We start from the raw sequence: 17,272 nt of genomic DNA on the forward strand, positions 1-17,272 counted from the left end.
TCACAGCACTCTAGCCTGGCGACAGAGCAAGACTCCGTCTCAAAAAAAAAAAAAAAAGATGGGCTTTGGCAGGGTGCAGTGGCTCACATCTGTAATCCCAGCACTTGAGGCCAAGACTTTGAGATCAGCTTGGCCAACACGGTGAAACCCCATTTCTACTAAAAATACAAAAATCTGCTGGGAGTGGAGGCACTCGCCTGTAGTCCCAGCTACTCGGGAGGCTGAGGCATGAGAACCACTTGAACCCAGCAGGCGGAGGTTGTGGTGAGCTGAGATGGTGCCACTGCACTCCAGCCTGCGCGACAGAGCAAGACTCCGTCTCATAAAAAGAACAACAACAACAACAACAACAACAAAAAACAACCAGAAAAAAGTGGGCTTACACAACAGAAATAGCAAGGGCGAGAGCTAAGGGGGTGGGGGGAGAAGGCTAATTTTCCAATATAATTCTTTACTACATCCTATAGGCTCCTATCCATATGCATGTAACGTGAAAAGCACACATTTGGATCCACCCCTCAAGCATATACAACTCACGCTGCAGCACTAATGCCAACAATCATTTTGTGGTCTGTGTCTAATTTGTTAACTTGAATGCTGTATTAATTGACATGGTGTTCCATTTTATGCTTCCCTCTTCCTCCATAACTCCTGCCCCCCAACCCCCCCCAACAAAACCCAAAAAAACCAGGAGGTGGTAGGATGGGGAGAAGGCCTGGTGCGGACCCTGACCCTATACACACAAGCATCCAGTCACAGAGCAGCCCTATACAACAGCAACCGCGTCTGCAAGGCCGCACCCTACACAGGCACAAGCATGCTCTTTGTCAGCAATATGGTAGACCTGAATAAATAAGGGTTTTTCAGTTGCTAGTTGCCTTTTCAGAGCTCAGAGTGGCTAAGCACTGCCCAACCTTTGGCCAGAGTCTGAAAATAACAACACAGCTGAGCCTGTGCTGGACGCTTCTCAATCAATTCTTCTAAAGTTCTTCATAGTGGGGGCAAAAGGTCAAGGCAAGGGAGTGACTGTCCCAGTCAGCCTGGCAGTAACTACAACTTTCCAAGGAAGGTAGCCTTTCCTATCTTTCCTCAATAGTCAGATTTAAATGCCTGTGTTACCCGAAACACTGAAGAAAAATAAGAATTTCGAGCCACAGGCATGTCATATAAGAAGTATAGTATGATGTTCTGTTGAATTCCCTTTCAATCTGAACACATGAAAATAAAAGGGAACTGAAGTCGATGTTGTGTTTGGATCTAATGAAGGAGCCAGCAAACAATGGCCTTTGGCCGAAATCTGCCCATAATCTAAGACTGTTTTTAAAATTTCTACTCGATTGTTAAAAGAAAATTTTTACGAGGAATATTTGACAGGATTGTATGCAGCCCACAAAGCCCAAATTACTTGCTATCTGGCTCTTCACAGAAAAAGTTTAGCCAAACCTTGACCTACAGTTTCTTTTCAGGACGACTGAAGGAAACAGAAGTTCATAAATTATGTGACTTATATGGGACCTGGGGAGGATGTGCTGTGATCCAACAGGCCCCTCTCACTCAAGATGCAACAAGCCACCTGAAAGTCTCCGCCACCAGCTGGTGTAAAAGCAAGCGGACAATGTCCAATGGCATTCTAGTCTAAGCGTGGAAAGCCTTGGCTCCCCTGACACACTTGCAAGGCAAGCCAACAACTGCTTCTGTGCTAGCAGCAGGGCCCGTGAATGAGGGGTAGGTGAGGATGGGAGGACAGTGGTCTGCAGGAGCTCCTGGGGTTCCACTATGTTGCGTTATCAATAAAATCGTGGCAGGGGTAGCTTCTGAAAAAAATTAAAAATATTGACTGCTCCCAGCAGCCTGGAGGACAGCCTATTTTGTTCTCTCAGAAGTAGGAACACTAGGATAAACAATTATTGAGAACTATTAGAGGCCAAGCACTGTGCTCTGGGGATACAAAGATATTAAGATACTGTCCCACAGGATTAGCACATATAAACACAAAATCATCTAAGTACCTTTTCCAAAACTCAAAAAAAATGCAGAATTATGAAACATATCTGGCCCTGAGACATGTTGAACAGAAAAAGAATTACGGACCCGCACAACTATTGTTTTATTTTTGAAGATCACGGAAAGCTTTAAATTATCAATCTAAAATATATAATATTATTGACTATTATGTATTATTATATACTGTTAACATGTACGATCAATATCCTTTGTTAATTCCCTAGAAACGTGAATAAAAAGTATGACATCCATCCCAGTGATCTCAGTTTTAAAAAGAGTGTTTGAAACAAGGAGGTGGGTCCAACCCTTGCAAGACTAATGGAACTCAACTCACGGATGTGGTTTCATTTCTATGTAGTTCTTGGGAATGAAGCCGTCTTTTCCATTAAGCTCTGCCTTGTACCAGTTCTGATCACATTCTTCATTCAAAACCTGAAAAGAAATAAGACAACAAAAAACCCCAATCATTTCCTTTTCCCTTTAAAAAGGTAGTTACAATTATGCTGCCTTTTAGGTTTGTGAACGGTTTCATTCAAAGTATTATCAGTTATACGGATATAAGACTCCTTGTAACTTCAAACAACCGGCATTATGTTAAACTCTGTCAAAATGAAACAGAAATTATCTCTGAAAATGAAAAGTCAGGCTCCCAAACATCTGGAATGAAACCCTCAGTAAGGAAGGAGAAAGAAGAATGGCAAGAGTTAGTTTTCTTTCTTTTTTCAGATGGAGTCTCGCTCTGTTGCCCAGGTTGAAGTGCAGTGGCGCGATCTCGGCTCACTGCAACCTCTACCTCCTGGGTTCAGGTGATTCTCCTGCCACAGCCTCCCAATAGCTGGGATTACAGGTGCATGCCACATTGCCCAGCTAATTTTTGTATTTTTAGAAGAGACGGGTGTGGGGAAAAGGAAGAGAGATCAGCCTGTTACTGTGTCTATATAGAAAGAAGTAGACATAAGAGACTCCATTTTGTTCTGTATTTGTGATGCTGTTAATCTGTGACCCTACCCCCAACCTTGTCCTTTGCAAGAGACATGTGTTGTGGTGACTCAAGGTTTAATGGATTTTGGGCTGTGCAGGATGTGTCTTTGTTAAACAAATGCCTGAAGGTAGCTTGCTGGTTAAAAGTTATCACCATTCTCTTAATTTCAACTACCCAGAGACACGTACACGGCCAAAGGTCGCAGGGACCTCTGCCTAGGAAAGCTAGATATTGTCTAAGGTTTCTCCCCATGTGATAGACTGAAAGTATGCTGCTAAAAGGTTTATGGAGATGTTTGCATATGCATCTCAAGGCACAGCATTGTCCTTTGAACTTATTCATGTCACAGAGGTGTTTGTTCATATGTCTTACTGCCGATTTCCTCTTTTTTCTTTGATCCTATTGTCCTGCCACTCCCCTGTCTTTAAGATGGTAAAGATAATTATCAATAAATACTAAGGGAACTCAGAGACCGGGGCCGGCGTGGGTCCTCTGTAAGCTGAGCGCCGGTCCCCTGGGCCCCGCTTTTCTTTCTCTATACTTTGTCTCTGTGTCTTATTTCTTTTCTCAAGTCTCTCGTTCCACCTTACGAGAAACACCCACAGGTGTGGAGGGGCAGGCCACCCCTTCAGATGGGGTTTCACCATGTTGGCCAGGTTGGTCTTGAACTCCTGGCCTCAGGTGATCTGACCACCTTGGCCTCTCAAACTGCTGGGATTACAGGTGTGAGCCACTGTGCCCGGCCAGTTTTTTTGTTTTGTTTGTTTTTTCTAAGAGAGAAACCTGGAGAGGAGGTTCTGGAAAATGGCAAACACAAAGGAGAATAAGGGAGCCTGACGAAGACAAAGTCTGCTCTCTGGGAGAGACAGGTGACACAGTAGAACTGAGCATCTACAGAACCTTTTATTAGACTCCTCTAGAGATCTTCCAACCGACCTCCAGAATCTACGGTGATAAAGTCCTGATCCCCTCATGGCTTCTCTTGGTTACTGCAAGTATGGGTCACCGCCAAACAGCTCCACAGCACTGCTGCTTCTGAGGACAACCATAGGCCCTCGTATGGGACAACTATTTTAAGGAAAAAGCATGGCAAATCCTACTCAGTTCAATAACCCAAATGCCACACTGTATTAAAGTCAGATAGTGCTGAATGTATATCAACCAGCACAATTCAGGCAAACGCCTTGGAAATCCTGTAACTGAACCACTGCATTCTACAGATGTAAAAAAACAGACCAATGGCCACCCCAGGTTATGAGGTAGTGACCCCAGAGAGCTAACATCACGTCCAGACTTTCGTATTCCCAATGACCGTTCTCTCCAATGCTGCCTCTCGAATTGCACAGATAGGCCAGGCCATGACACTGTAATGTGTACAGTAATACAGTAGTCCTCCTTATCATGATGGACACGTTTCAAGACCTCCAGTGGGTGCCTGAAACCATGGATAGTACAGGACTCTAGATATGCTATGCTTTTTCCTACACTATACACATACCTATAAGTTTATTATTATTTTTTAGATTTTTAGATTTATTTATTTATTTTGCCCAGGCTATTCTTGAACTCCTATACTCAAGGGATTCTCCTGCCTCAGCCTCCCAAAGTGCTAGAATTACAGGTGTGAGCCACCATGCCAGTCCTACCTATAATTAATCCTGGCAGTCTGGAAGGCTAAGGTGGGAAGACTGCTTTAGCCCAGGAGTTTAGGACCAGCCTGGGCAACATAGTGAAACCCTGTCTTTATATTTAAAAAGTGTAAAAGAAAAGTTGTAACAATATACTGTAATAAAAATTTATGTGAATGTGTTCTCTCTCAAAATATCTTTTTTTCTGCTTTTGAGTCAGGGTCTTGCTCTGCTGCCCACGCTGGAGTACAGTGGCCCCATCACAGCTCATGGCATCTCAATTTCCTGGGTTCAAGCGATCCTCCCATCTCAGCCTCCTGAGTACCTGGGACTACAGGCACTTGCCATGTTGCCCAGGCTGGTCTTGAACTCCTGGGTTCAAGTATCCTCCTGCTTCAGCTTACCTAAGTGTTGAAATTACAGGTGTGAGCCGCTGCGCTTGGCCGAAATATATTATATATATGTTGGACTGCAACTGGCCGCAGGTAAGGGGGGACTAGTATATACAGCGCAGAACAGAATCAGGTACAGTGTGAAAGCCACCCTATGAATTCTAGACTTACAACGAAAGGCAAAGGGCGGAAGGCATAAGGTTGGTAAAAGATAAAACAGAAATGTGAATACAACCCCAAAATGGTGGGCCCAGGAAAATGTTGGCTAGTACAGTGGTAATCTACACTACATAACAAAGTTCTGAGAGGAAACTGGTAAAATTCTTTACAAAACGATTTATTCAAGATGTTGAACAATGAATGCTGTACTCAGAGCCAATTAGAAGCTGGATTGCTCTAAAGTGAGTGCTGTCTGTGTACTGCCATTCAAAGTGAGATGCAATAGAAAGGGTAGATAAGAATGACAGATAATCAACAACTGGCCAGGCTGCCTTAATGACTACTCTAGGCTAATTTCTTTCTTAATAGAGGGTATGCCCTGCAGAGCTTTGCAATGCTGGTGTTTATCTGCTATGCTTGCCAAACTCTGGCTGCAGGTGCCAGACACTGGGTTTCAATGCTTAGGATAAGGTGGTAAATCCTGCAAGAGCTAATAAATATGTGTAGCAAACTCTCAAAAAAATTAGCTACTGGTAAATCCCAGCGTATTCAAAGTTTCCAAGAGTCACACACACATTAAGAGTATTGATGAAAATCTTTTAGTCGTCATTTCATTTCTCTTAAATTACATTAAACACTGGAATGAGATAAAACAATATATGCAAGATACACTCATAATTTTAAAATCTTCATTTTAAAACCACTGCATTGCGCTGCGGCCAGCAATGGTGCTGCATTGATAGACAATTATAAAGTACACACCAAGGACAAGTTTGAGGAGGGAAAGTGCGCTTCAATCCTGCCAGGCCACCACCACCTGCCCCTGTACTGGCAGCACAGAAAACTCTGAATAGCCTTTGAGAAAAGGAGCTACTTTAAAAGTTATTTAAGGCCAGGATTCTGTGATCTACCAAAAATAAGGTCTAGAAGGAAAATGTGGTCTAATAATGATCTTATAAAGCATCATCCTATAGTAATAATAAAAACCCCACAGGCTTATAAACAATATTTATTATTTCATTTCAGAGACAGAGTTTCACTATGTTGCTCAGGCTGGAGTAGCTGGGACTACAGGTGCATGCAACCATACCAGCTATGAGGAGTTTTTGAAAATGTCTTAACTCCTGAAATGGTGAGGTATGTCTACTTTTACTGTATACACTTGTTCTTGGAAGACAGAGGAGAGTCAGACTGACAAAGAGCTGCTTGTAACCTATTTGTGCATCAAAACAGAACAAAGTAATCATTAGAAAGGGACACTTTCGGTTTGTGACCAATAACTTTGCAGAAAAAGCTAACTATTTACCTGCCAGGAGTTCATAGAGCTACACTGTCTTCTTGTCACCTTCACCAAGACAGAGGCAAATCTCCCTAAAAAGTGTCCCCTCCCCCAAAAAACACAACTCCAGGGCAACTCCCAGATTTGACATCAACTTAGAACTATGGCTGTCTACAGAATAAAAATTATTACTTGGCGTTTAGTATGTTTTTCTCCCCCAGAAAGCAGGAAAACATGGAATTAATGTTTTTAAAAATGTAATTTTTTTTTTTTTTTTTTTTGAGAGAGTCTTGCTCTGTTGCTCTGTCACCCAGGCTGGAGTGGAGTGGCATGATCTCAGCTCACTGCAACCTCCACCTCCCGGGTTCAAGCGATTCAAGGGCCTCAGCCTCCCAAGCAGCTGGGATTACAGGTGTGCGCCACCATACCCAGCTAATTTTTGTATTTCTAGTAGAGACAAGGTTTCACCATGTTGGCCAGGCTGGTCTCAAACTCCTGGCCTCAGGTGATCTGCCCACCTTGGCCTCCCAAAGTGCTGGGATTATAGAAAGGAGCCACCGTGCTTGGCCACAAATAATTTTTAAAGGCCTACTCAGACTCCTGAGCATGAGCAAGCTGCTCCCATCACCGTGTCTTCACTTGCTTATTCACTCCCTCTGCACAAATCCATGGGTGAGTTCACAAAAAAAGTTTCCTTCAGCTTTAAAATCTCTAAGGAATGTTTTTAGCTACTACCCCACAGCTGCATTTTCTATTCCAACCCCCATATTCCCTCGAGTTATGACTTTGTAGCCACACAAGACACTTTGGTTTAACGGAAGCAGATTGATCAAGAGATGAGATTATGAAAGTAGGAAGAGACAAGTTTCAGTGAAGAGAGTTCTTTTTTTTGCAAAGAGACTGAAAATAATGTTAAGAGCCCAAATCAGGAAGAAATTTAAGAGATGAGGAATGAGGTGAGCTTTCTACAGAGGAATTAAAAATATACAAGTCCTTTCTGTGCTGATAACACTCACGCAAACGGTCAACGTTCCTACAACTCGCTGGACTCTCTGTAAGAAGTGTGGCAAGCACCAACCCCACGAAGTGACACAGTACAAGAGGGGCAAGGATTCTCTGTATGCCCAGGGAAAGCGGCGTTATGACAGGAAGCAGAGTGGCTACGGTGGGCAGACTAAGCTGATTTTCCGGAAAAAGGCTGAAACCACAAAGACTGTGCTAAGGCTTGAGTGCGTTGAGCCCAACTGCAGATCTAAGAGAATGCTGGCTATTAAAAGATGCAAGCATTTTGAACTGGGAGAAGATAAGAAGAGAAAGGGCCAAGTGATCCAGTTCTAAGTGTAATCTTTTGTTTTATTATGAAGACAATAAAATCTTGAGTTTATGTTCACTTCAAAAAATATATATATATATATGTACAAGTCAATGGAAGGGGACATGAAGGAACTCCGGAGGTGCTGTTTATCTCACATTTCCTGACCTGGGTGTGTTTTGTTTGTGAAAATTCACTTAACTATAATGATATATAAATTTTTCTTTTCCTTTTTTTTTTTTTTTTTTTTGAGACGGAGTTTTGCTCTTGTTACCCAGGCTGGAGTGCAATGGCGCCATCTCAGCTCACTGCCATCTCTGCTTCCTGGGTTCAAGTAATTCTCGTGCCTCAGCCTCCCAAGTAGCTAGGATTACAGGCGCCAGCTACCACACGTGGCTAATGTTTTTGTATTTTTAGTAGAAATGGAGTTTCGCCATATTGGCCAGGGTGGTCTCAAACTCCTGACCTCAAGGGATCCACCCACCTCGGCCTCCCAAAGTGTTGGAATTACAGGCGTCAGCCACAGCACCCAGTCCTTGCAATTAATTTTCTATACAAATTATAGAAAAAGGTGTCATTTAGAAAAATGGCAAGTATTTTGTTTATAGATTGCTGCATTTTGAAATAAGGGGGTATTTTCTAGCCTGAACATATTCAGTCATCTGAAAATGAATAAAAAATAGAAATCTTTTTTTTTTTTTTTTTTTTTTTTTTTTTTTTTTTTTTGAGACGGAGTCTTGCTCTGTCGCCCAGACTGGAGTGCAGTGGCCGGATCTCAGCTCACTGCAAGCTCCGCCTCCCGGGTTTACGCTATTCTCCTGCCTCAGCCTCCCGAGTAGCTGGGACTACAGGCGCCAGCCACCTCGCGCGGCTAGTTTTTTGTATTTTTTAGTAGAGACGGGGTTTCACCGTGTTAGCCAGGATGGTCTCGATCTCCTGACCTCGTGATCTGCCCATCTCGGCCTCCCAAAGTGCTGGGATTACAGGCTTGAGCCACCGCGCCCGGCCGAAATCATTTTTTTTTTAAAGAAATAAGCTGTACATTTATGGTCCCATCAAGCCTTTCAACAAGCACTCCAGTTGCAACAGCTTGCAGAAAGTTCAACATTTCTTCAGGGAAAAATTATTCAAAGTTTTATCAATCTGTGAAGCAATTTGTGTGAGAGCATTTGTGCATGAATGATGGGAAGAATTACATTTTCAAGCTCTTAACATGTAAAAAACCAAAAACACTATTTATAGCTGGTCCCTGCAGTGCAGAAATTCAACATAAGCCAGTGCGGTGTCCCCAGTTATTCAAAGAACCCAGGTAAAACTAGTCTAACTCCTGAGTATCACTCAGTCAATCAAAAAGGAGCAATACTGAAATTCTGCTATGACTTGAAGACAAATTTCAAGAATTCTAGTGGTATCTACTACATAATTTCAAGTTCCTAGAAAAGAGAAAACACACATGCACGCATGCTTTTAAAAGACTTTAACCCCTAGGAACAAATTCTAAGGGCCCTGGCGGGGGTAACAGTACTGGGAAGCCACTCAAAGTCAGTTCTCTTCAGGTGCCTGATTACATATTTTATTAGAAGTTATTAGAATGCTCTTCAACTTCCCTTAGTATGGCTAACTGACTCAGTTTCAAGCTATAGTGATTCATTACTAACACTTTAAATAAGTGCTTTACAATCACCACCTCCATCTGTTACAGTTTTTCTGCAACATGAAAAACATCTTGGCAATGCTGCCTGCTATGCTGTGTGCCAAATCATGAAAAACACCCACAGTGCAGATAAACTATTAAGAATTTTAGTGATGAGATAACCAGCAAAGGTAGTTCAATAATTAAGGTTCCCAGTCCCACAGAGAGCTTGAATTGCTCACCCAGGAACACAGAGAGAACAGTTCTCACATTTGCCGAGCAGATCAGTCTCCATTTGGAATGACTGCAACTACAGCAAGGCCACGGCTCAACAAAAATCTGAAAAGCATCTTCGCCAACCAGGCCAGGTGATAGGTACTTGACTTTTAACAACCAGAAAGTTGAGAAGAAATGAAATGCATTTATGAAGTTTTAAAACTCTCCTGGCCGGGCGCGGTGCCTCACGCCTGTAATCCCAGCACTTTGGGAGGCTGAGGCGAGTGGATCACCTGAGGTCAGGAGTTTGAGATCAGCCTGGCCAACATGGTGAAACCCCGTCTCTAGTAAAAATATAAAAAATCTGCTGGGTGTGGTGGTGGGCGCCTGTAATCCCAGCTACTCAGGAGGCTGAGGCAGGAGAATCGCTTGAAGCCAGGAGGCACAGGTTGCAGTGAACTGAGATCATGCCATTGCACTCCAGCCTGGGTGACAGAGTGACTCCATTAAAAAAAAAAAAAAATCACAAAAGAAAAACAAAGGGTATTTGTTAGTCAAGTACACCTCCTGACCCCTGGTGATGGAATGATGAGAGGTTCTGGCTTAGCACCTTTTAAACGTTTTTAAAAGAAAGGAAGAAAAAAGAGGGGAGGAGGAAGGAAAGACAGGCAAGAGGACAAAGTCCCCAAACTCCAACTTTCCATGGTAAAAATCATTCATTACTTTATACTTCCCTCTGCCTACGAAGGAAGGAGTCATGCCCCATGAATACTGCTTTCTTTCCAACTGCCACCTTTCTGAAAAGTAGCTGCTCAAAGTGAGGATCAGTGTGAAAGGGGAACATCGGCGAGTCAGGAGATGGGAACCCACCAAATGTCCAGGCAACAAGGCTTAAGTGCCCCCAAAGTTAACCACTGCCATTTTTCTGTTAAAAAGCCTTAAGTATCCTTCTACAGGTGCAAATATAGCCTGGCATTCCGGTTTTCATAATTTGGCCATCACCAACTATCTGCTCTGATCATCCATTGCTTCTCCAAATGAGCCCTGTCGTGCAGTCAGCTAGTCAACTCACCGACCTCTAAACACACTGTACTCCTCCCCACCGCTTGTCTGTACTTTTCCTTGTCTATTGAAATCTTTCAAAATTCAGTTCAGAGCTTACAACCACCCTGGTCACGTTTCTCTCTGCTTCAATCTTATAGTATTTAATGGAGGATTACTGTCAACAATATAATCCCCTAATGGTATCTCGTCTATCACTATTTTGTACCATGTGCTGCTATGACTTGGCCCCCTCCCAAACTAACCCGCAAGCAGTGAAGCTGGCTCCATATCCAGTTCTCATTTGTCTTCCTCACAGCTCTTAGTATGGTATCTAGCATATTTTGGGGAACTGACTTACATGTGGGGGCTTTGTTCTAAATGTTCTAAGTAATACGTTCAGGGCCCTAGAGCAAGCTGGGTCTACAATAATTTATACATTCTCTCTCTACCTTTTTAATAAAAACTTGAGACGAGGGTCTTGATATGATGCCAGGCTGTTTTCCAATTCCTAGGCTCAAGCGATCCTCCCACCTCAGCCTCCCAAAGTGCTGGGAATACAGGAATGAGCCACCACGCCCAGTCAATTTGTACATTCTTGGTGATAAACAAGAACCTCTTAAATAGATCCTAGAAAGACTGATTGTCATGAGTTTGTTGATCCAAGCAAGGAGAGGTAAAGGAGGTAACAGAATTAGACAATCAGTCTTCCTGTAACTTAAGCACCCTGCCTAAAGGCTATGTGGAGTACCTTTCCACAAGGCCACCTACTTCTTTGTCTAAGATAAAAAGATGTAGGCCGGGTGCGGTGGCTCACACCTGTAATTTCAGCACTCCAGGAAGCCAAGGTGGGAGGACGTCTTGAGCCTCGGAGTTTGAGTCCAGCCTAGAGGGTACAGGGAGACCATGTTTCTACAAAATATTAAACAATTAGGCTGGCATGGTGGTGTGCACCTGTAGTCCCAACTACTCAGGAGGTGGAGGTGGGAGGATTGCTTGAGCCTGGGAGGTCCAGGCCTGCAGTGAGCTGTGATTGCACCACTGTACTCTAGCTGGGGTGACAGAGAGAAACCTTGTCTCAAAAAAAAAAAAAAAAAGGTATAAGCTTGGGAAGGAGTGGGGGTGGGTGGAGAGAGAAGGGAACTTTCAGTATGACAGGGATAAAGGGGGCTGGACTAGGGAGAGAGGAGGTGTAAGTGTTTCTACACATGTCCTACTAATCCCTCTCAGGATGGGGCGCTTCCTGGCAATGTGATGTCTAATTCTGATTTGGTCTGCCTGTCTGACTTGTCACAGACTTTTGCAGGGTGGTAATTTTAATAGCTACAACTCTTCCAGCAAAATTTGTATGAAACAGTCTGGAAGACCTTGGACTTTTTGATTCACCCACTGACCAGCAACTAGGTTGATGGAGAAAAACGATCACATTAACAGACCAGGACTATTCATGCATTAAAAAAATTTCTTCATAATGTTCACACGTTAGAAGATGAACAATTAAGACGACTAACCAAATTACAGGATATTTCTTTCTCTGAGAAATATTTTAGTTCAAAAGATAATTAGGTTATACTCATCAACCTCTTCAGCTGACCTCTTATCATCAAGAGAAATTGCTCATTTTTAACAAAACAGGAAGGTAGTTCACACTTATGTGATATTACTCCACCCAGATAAATCTGGAGGCAGCGAAACCTAAACGCATAGACAATACCCCAAAATAAACTTCTACCGAAGGGGTACAAAAAGTTTCCATTCAAAATAACTGTTTTGCGTTTTGTCACACGTGCAAGTCCTATTTGGTGGAGCTGAAATGCTTTTGGAATGTCAGAATTTCAACTGCAGGAGTAGGGAGAAGAAAGGAGAGGAAGGGAGGGGGTAGAAAGAGACCTACGTAGACACACAGAGATCCAGAGGTTTCAAGAAAAATCTGTGTATTTGAAAAATTCAACAATCATATGATGACCTGTACTAGACAAAGACCAAGCTCTGAGCTCGGTGAACTGAGGATAAAATGGACACCCCTCCCAAGGAGCTCAGGAACTAGAAAGTTGCCAGGCACATCAGTGTGATGGATGTCAGGAACGGGGAGTTATGGGTACTATGGCAGGCATCAATTCAACAGAAAATAGCTGACTTCCAAACACCAAACACGATGACTTAACTCCAGTTTAGGTGGTATCAGGAAAACATGCCAGATGAACTGTGAACTTGGTTATTCCCTGTCTGCATCTTTAGCTCTGCTTAGTCTGTTTGGATTATGAGTAGAAGGAACACGGCAGACTCTGCAACTTGCAAACAGAGGGATAGATTGTTCTCTTGGCCAGATTTGGCTGCTATTAACTAAAAGACTGGGCCGGGCGCGGTGGCTCAAGCCTGTAATCCCAGCACTTTGGGAGGCCGAGACGGGCGGATCACGAGGTCGGGAGATCGAGACCATCCTGGCTAACATGGTGAAACCCCGTCTCTACTAAAAAATACAAAAAACTAGCCGGGTGAGGTGGCGGGCGCCTGTAGTCCCAGCTACTCGGGAGGCTGAGGCAGGAGAATGGCGTAAACCCAGGAGGCGGAGCTTGCAGTGAGCTGAGATCCGGCCACTGCACTCCAGCCTGGGCGGCAGAGCGAGACTCCGTCTCAAAAAAAAAAAAAAAAAAAACAAAAAAAAAACTAAAAGACTGGTTAAGCTTCTTTTAGCTTAAAAGTAAAATCTTTACTAATGGTATCAGAACTTCTAACTGGAAATAACCCAAATAATCTCAACTGTAGCTGATTTTTTTTTTTTTCCCGGACAGTCTTGCTTTCGTTGCCTAGGCTGGAGTGCAATGGCGCGATCTCGGCTCATTGCAACCTCCACCTCCCGGGTTCAAGCGATTTTCCTGCCTCAACCTCCTGAGTAGCTGGGATTACAGATGCCTGCCACCAAGCTGGCTAATTTCTATATTTTCAGTACAGACAGGATTTCACCAAGTTGGCCAGGCTGATGTCGAACTCCTGAGTTCAAGTGACCTGCCTGCCTCGGCCTCCCAAAGTGCTGGGATTTACAGGTGTTGAGCCACCGCATGCGCGCCCGGCCTCAGATGTAGCTAATTCTTTACTTCAATGACACATATTTAGCAAGTGTCCTTTTCATCCTTTCATTAAAACAGAAGAAGGTTTTTAATCTTACATGAAATCCTACACTCCTCTCTTCAAAAAAATAAAACACAAAGCCCCCAGCCCGGGGCAGCAGCCATTACTCATGTTTTGTGATGCTAACAGACAAACCACTCCTGTGTATCAGTACCACCCTCTAAGGTCTCTACTCACATCCCACTGCCTCAGCATAAAGCAGAAAACAGGAGCTCAGACCTCCACCCTGAAAATTAATGACAACAGAGGTTGTTTAATTCCACGTAAGACTTTACGATTCAAGAGGTCAATGAAAGGACTGATCGATTTACAGTCGTTCTGTGACTCAAGAGCCACCTCAGAGGATGTTACTGAAAGAAGAAAAAGCAATGTTGGTCACAGAGCTATTCACCAACATGTGCATAAGGATAGACTGAAAAACTCAAGGCTGGGGTCCTTCCACCAGGACGCCGTTAATTTCCAACTCAAAAAGTTAGTTCCAAATGCATTTTCTACTTCTGAAGCAGTTAATCTAGTTCCAAATCGGGAAAGGCTTGCTATAATCACATGACAGACGAAGAGGAACTGGGGTAGAGTGGTGAGTCCCCACCCCACCCCCACCCTCAGGGTGGAGGCGAATGCAGAGAGTTCAACAGGTAATGACAATACAAACGGCAAATGTGGATTCCAGCCAGTGGACAGGGTCAGGGAGCAGAAAACACAGGGACCTAAACTAGTTTGGGGGTGGGGGCTGTCAGAGAAAGCCTCCCCAAGCCAGTGACATTTGAAGGGAGATCAAAGGCTCTCCTGTGGGTGGTCTGGCAGAAGACCACAGTATGCAAATTAAGAAGCTCAAGCTTATATGTTACAATCATCAGAAGTCACTGAGAGTGACATTCAGGTTTGCATTTTTCTTTTTTTTTTTTTTTTGGTTGAGACAGAGTCTCGCTTTGTCACCCAGGCTGGAGTGCAGTGGCCGGATCTCAGCTCACTGCAAGCTCCGCCTCCCGGGTTTTGCGCCATTCTCCTGCCTCAGCCTCCCGAGTAGCTGGGACTACAGGCGCCCGCCACCTCGCCCGGCTAGTTTTTTGTATTTTTTTTTTTTAGTAGAGACGAGGTTTCACCGTATTAGCCAGGATGGTCTCGATCTCCTAACCTCGTGATCCGCCCGTCTCGGCCTCCCAAAGTGCTGGGATTACAGGCTTGAGCCACCGCGCCCGGCCAGGTTTGCATTTTTCAAAAGCTCTTCTGCTGACTGTGAGATGAACTGCAAGGAGGTACAGGTGGGTGGGGCAGTGAGGTAAAGAGGAGAGAGTCGAGGTATTTCTGGAGGTAGAATCAAAAGGACTTGGTGATGAGATGCTGCTCAGTGGTCTTCCTCTCGGTTACTGATTTTTTTTTTTTCTTTCTGAAAAGTGTTTTAGAAAAACTGCTATATTGGCTGGGCACAGTGGCTGATGCCTGTAATCCCAGCACTTTGGGAGGCCAAGGCGGGCAGATCAGTTGAGGTCAGGAGTTCAAGACCTGCCTGACCAACATGGTGAAACCCTGTCTCTACTACAAAATACAAAAAATCATCCGGGCATGGTGGCGGGCGCCTGTGGTCCCAGATACTCGGGAGGCTGAGGCAGGAGAATCGCTTGAATCTGGGAGGCAGAAGTTGCAGTGAGCCAAGACTGCGTCACTGCATTCCAGCCTGGGTGGTAGAGTGAGACTCGTCTCCAAAAAACAAAGACAGGTATCAATCTTGTGCTGGTATCCTCCATCTGTCTCTCCAGATCCAGCTGACAACTTGCTTTTCTTCCTTTTTTTTTTTTTTGAGACAGAGTCGCACTCTTCGCCCAGGCAGGAGTGCAGTGGTGCAATCTTGGCTCACTGCAACCTCCACCTCCCAGGTTCAAGTGATTCCCCTGCCTTAGCCTCCCAAGTAGCTGGGATGACCATACCTGGCTAATTTTTGCATTTTTTAGTAGAGACGGGGTTTCACCATGTTGGCCAGGCTAGTGTCAAACTCCTGACCTCAAGTGACCCACCCACCTTGGCCTCCCAAAGTGCTGGGATTACAGGCATGAGCCACTGTGCCCAGCCTGCTCTGACTTTTTGGATCTGTAAGGACTACATCAACAGGCTCCCTCACTCTCTGGCTCCCAGTGCTGTGAATCAATGGGGAGGCCTGCAGAAGGTGAGAGGGAGGGAGGGACAGCTCAGGGCATTCATTCTACCAGCTCCCACCCTGGGAGTGTCTGTGGACAGTCTTGGACTCTCAATTGAAAGTAAGTCCTTTCCTTCTCCAGGTTTGGGCAACTCCTGCCCCTTCCTTCTCCCCATCTTAGGCCTCATGGTGGTAACCTGATTACCAGCTGTGGACGCTGCATCATCCCTGTGGTTTCTAGAGAAACTTTGCCCACACTGATAGCGGCAGGAGGCAGACAAACGCCTCACAGGGGCAGGTCCCCCGTGAAACCCCACCTCTAAACCAAAGACAATTGAAAGCCTGAAAGCCACACTACAAGTCAAATCCAGGGACCGGACCAAGAACCCATCTTCCCATTTGGTAGGCTTTCCTGATTGATCCCCACCCTTCACCTATTTTACATCTACCTACTCTTTCCTAATTGATTTTCTACACTGCCGTGCCCACCTTTGAGTGGTGCCTTTGCTTTAGCCTTTCTTTGCATGCCCACAAACCATTCAGCATGGATGCCCCTATTGTGAGTCCATAAAAGCCCTGACCCAGCTACACTGGGAGAGAAACCACCAGACTTCAGGGGTTGGGAACCACCACCTCCCCTCCTGAAAGCTGTTCACCGCTCAATAAAATTCTTCTCCACCCTCCTCACCCTTAAATTGTCAGTGTATCCTCATTCTTCTCGGACACGGGACAAGACCTTGGGAACTGCTGAACATGGGTACAAGCTATAACACAGGTGAGCTGGGGCATACCTTGCCCAGCCATGAGCTGAGCTGGTGCACAAGCAAGACTTAGCCTGGGTGGGCTGAGTGTGGAGGTCCTCAGCTGGGGTCAACACCTTGCAAATAGTCTCATTATTAAAATCCCCTCAATTTAAGTGTGTCAGGTGTTCTCTACCAGGTCTCAGACTGAAATTAGCTTAAAATCAGTTGTATACGTCCTTTGGAATGCATTAAGGAGATGCTCCTTTATATAAAGTGACATTCGTTATGGAGCAGAAAGTGTCCAAATTCTACCAACTACTTGGGAGAAGAAAACCATAAAAGAGTCAAACAATTCTGTTCTGTTAACTACTTTTTCAAAATTTGAGACAGGGTCTTGCTCTGTGGCCCAGGCTGGAGTGCAGAGGCACAATCACAGCTGAATGCAGCCTCAACCTCCCGGACTCAAGTGATCCTCCCGCCTCAGATCTTCCCATAAACAGCTGGGACTACAGGTGCGAGTCACTATAGTTCGCTACTTTTACAATTTTTTGTGGAGGCAGGGTCTCACCATGTTGCCAAGTCTGGTCTGGAACTCCTGGTCTCAAGGTATCCTCCCATCTCAG

The 17,272-nt window shown here is 44.6% G+C and overlaps 2 protein-coding genes and 2 long non-coding RNA genes across 8 annotated transcripts in view; 2 read left to right on the forward strand and 2 right to left on the reverse strand.

Moving 5' to 3' along the window:
* The window catches only part of LOC144335942 (uncharacterized), a 59,392-nt gene that overhangs the window by 19,768 nt on the left and 22,352 nt on the right, over positions 1-17,272 (forward strand). The window lies entirely within an intron of this gene.
* GRB2 (growth factor receptor bound protein 2) overlaps positions 1-17,272 on the reverse strand; it is an 88,128-nt gene that overhangs the window by 10,788 nt on the left and 60,068 nt on the right. For all 5 annotated transcript variants that reach the window (XM_077972772.1, XM_015120312.3, XM_028836787.2 and 2 more), the window contains one exon: positions 2,339-2,436. In XM_077972772.1, coding sequence (XP_077828898.1) covers positions 2,339-2,436 — 98 coding nt within the window. The remainder of the gene's footprint in view (positions 1-2,338; positions 2,437-17,272) is intronic.
* Positions 6,295-7,931, forward strand: LOC106994132 (large ribosomal subunit protein eL42-like). Its single transcript, XM_077969670.1, has 2 exons — positions 6,295-6,302; positions 7,416-7,931. The coding sequence occupies exons 1-2, from the start codon at positions 6,295-6,297 to the stop codon at positions 7,780-7,782; spliced, it is 375 nt and encodes a 124-aa protein (XP_077825796.1). The 3' UTR covers positions 7,783-7,931.
* The window catches only part of LOC144335948 (uncharacterized), a 50,203-nt gene continuing 40,905 nt past the window's right edge, over positions 7,975-17,272 (reverse strand). The window contains exon 2 of the long non-coding RNA XR_013407267.1: positions 7,975-8,498. This is a non-coding gene — a long non-coding RNA (uncharacterized LOC144335948). The remainder of the gene's footprint in view (positions 8,499-17,272) is intronic.

The sequence above is a fragment of the Macaca mulatta genome, chromosome 16 (genome assembly GCF_049350105.2).
Source record: "Macaca mulatta isolate MMU2019108-1 chromosome 16, T2T-MMU8v2.0, whole genome shotgun sequence".
Taxonomy (NCBI): domain Eukaryota; kingdom Metazoa; phylum Chordata; class Mammalia; order Primates; family Cercopithecidae; genus Macaca; species Macaca mulatta.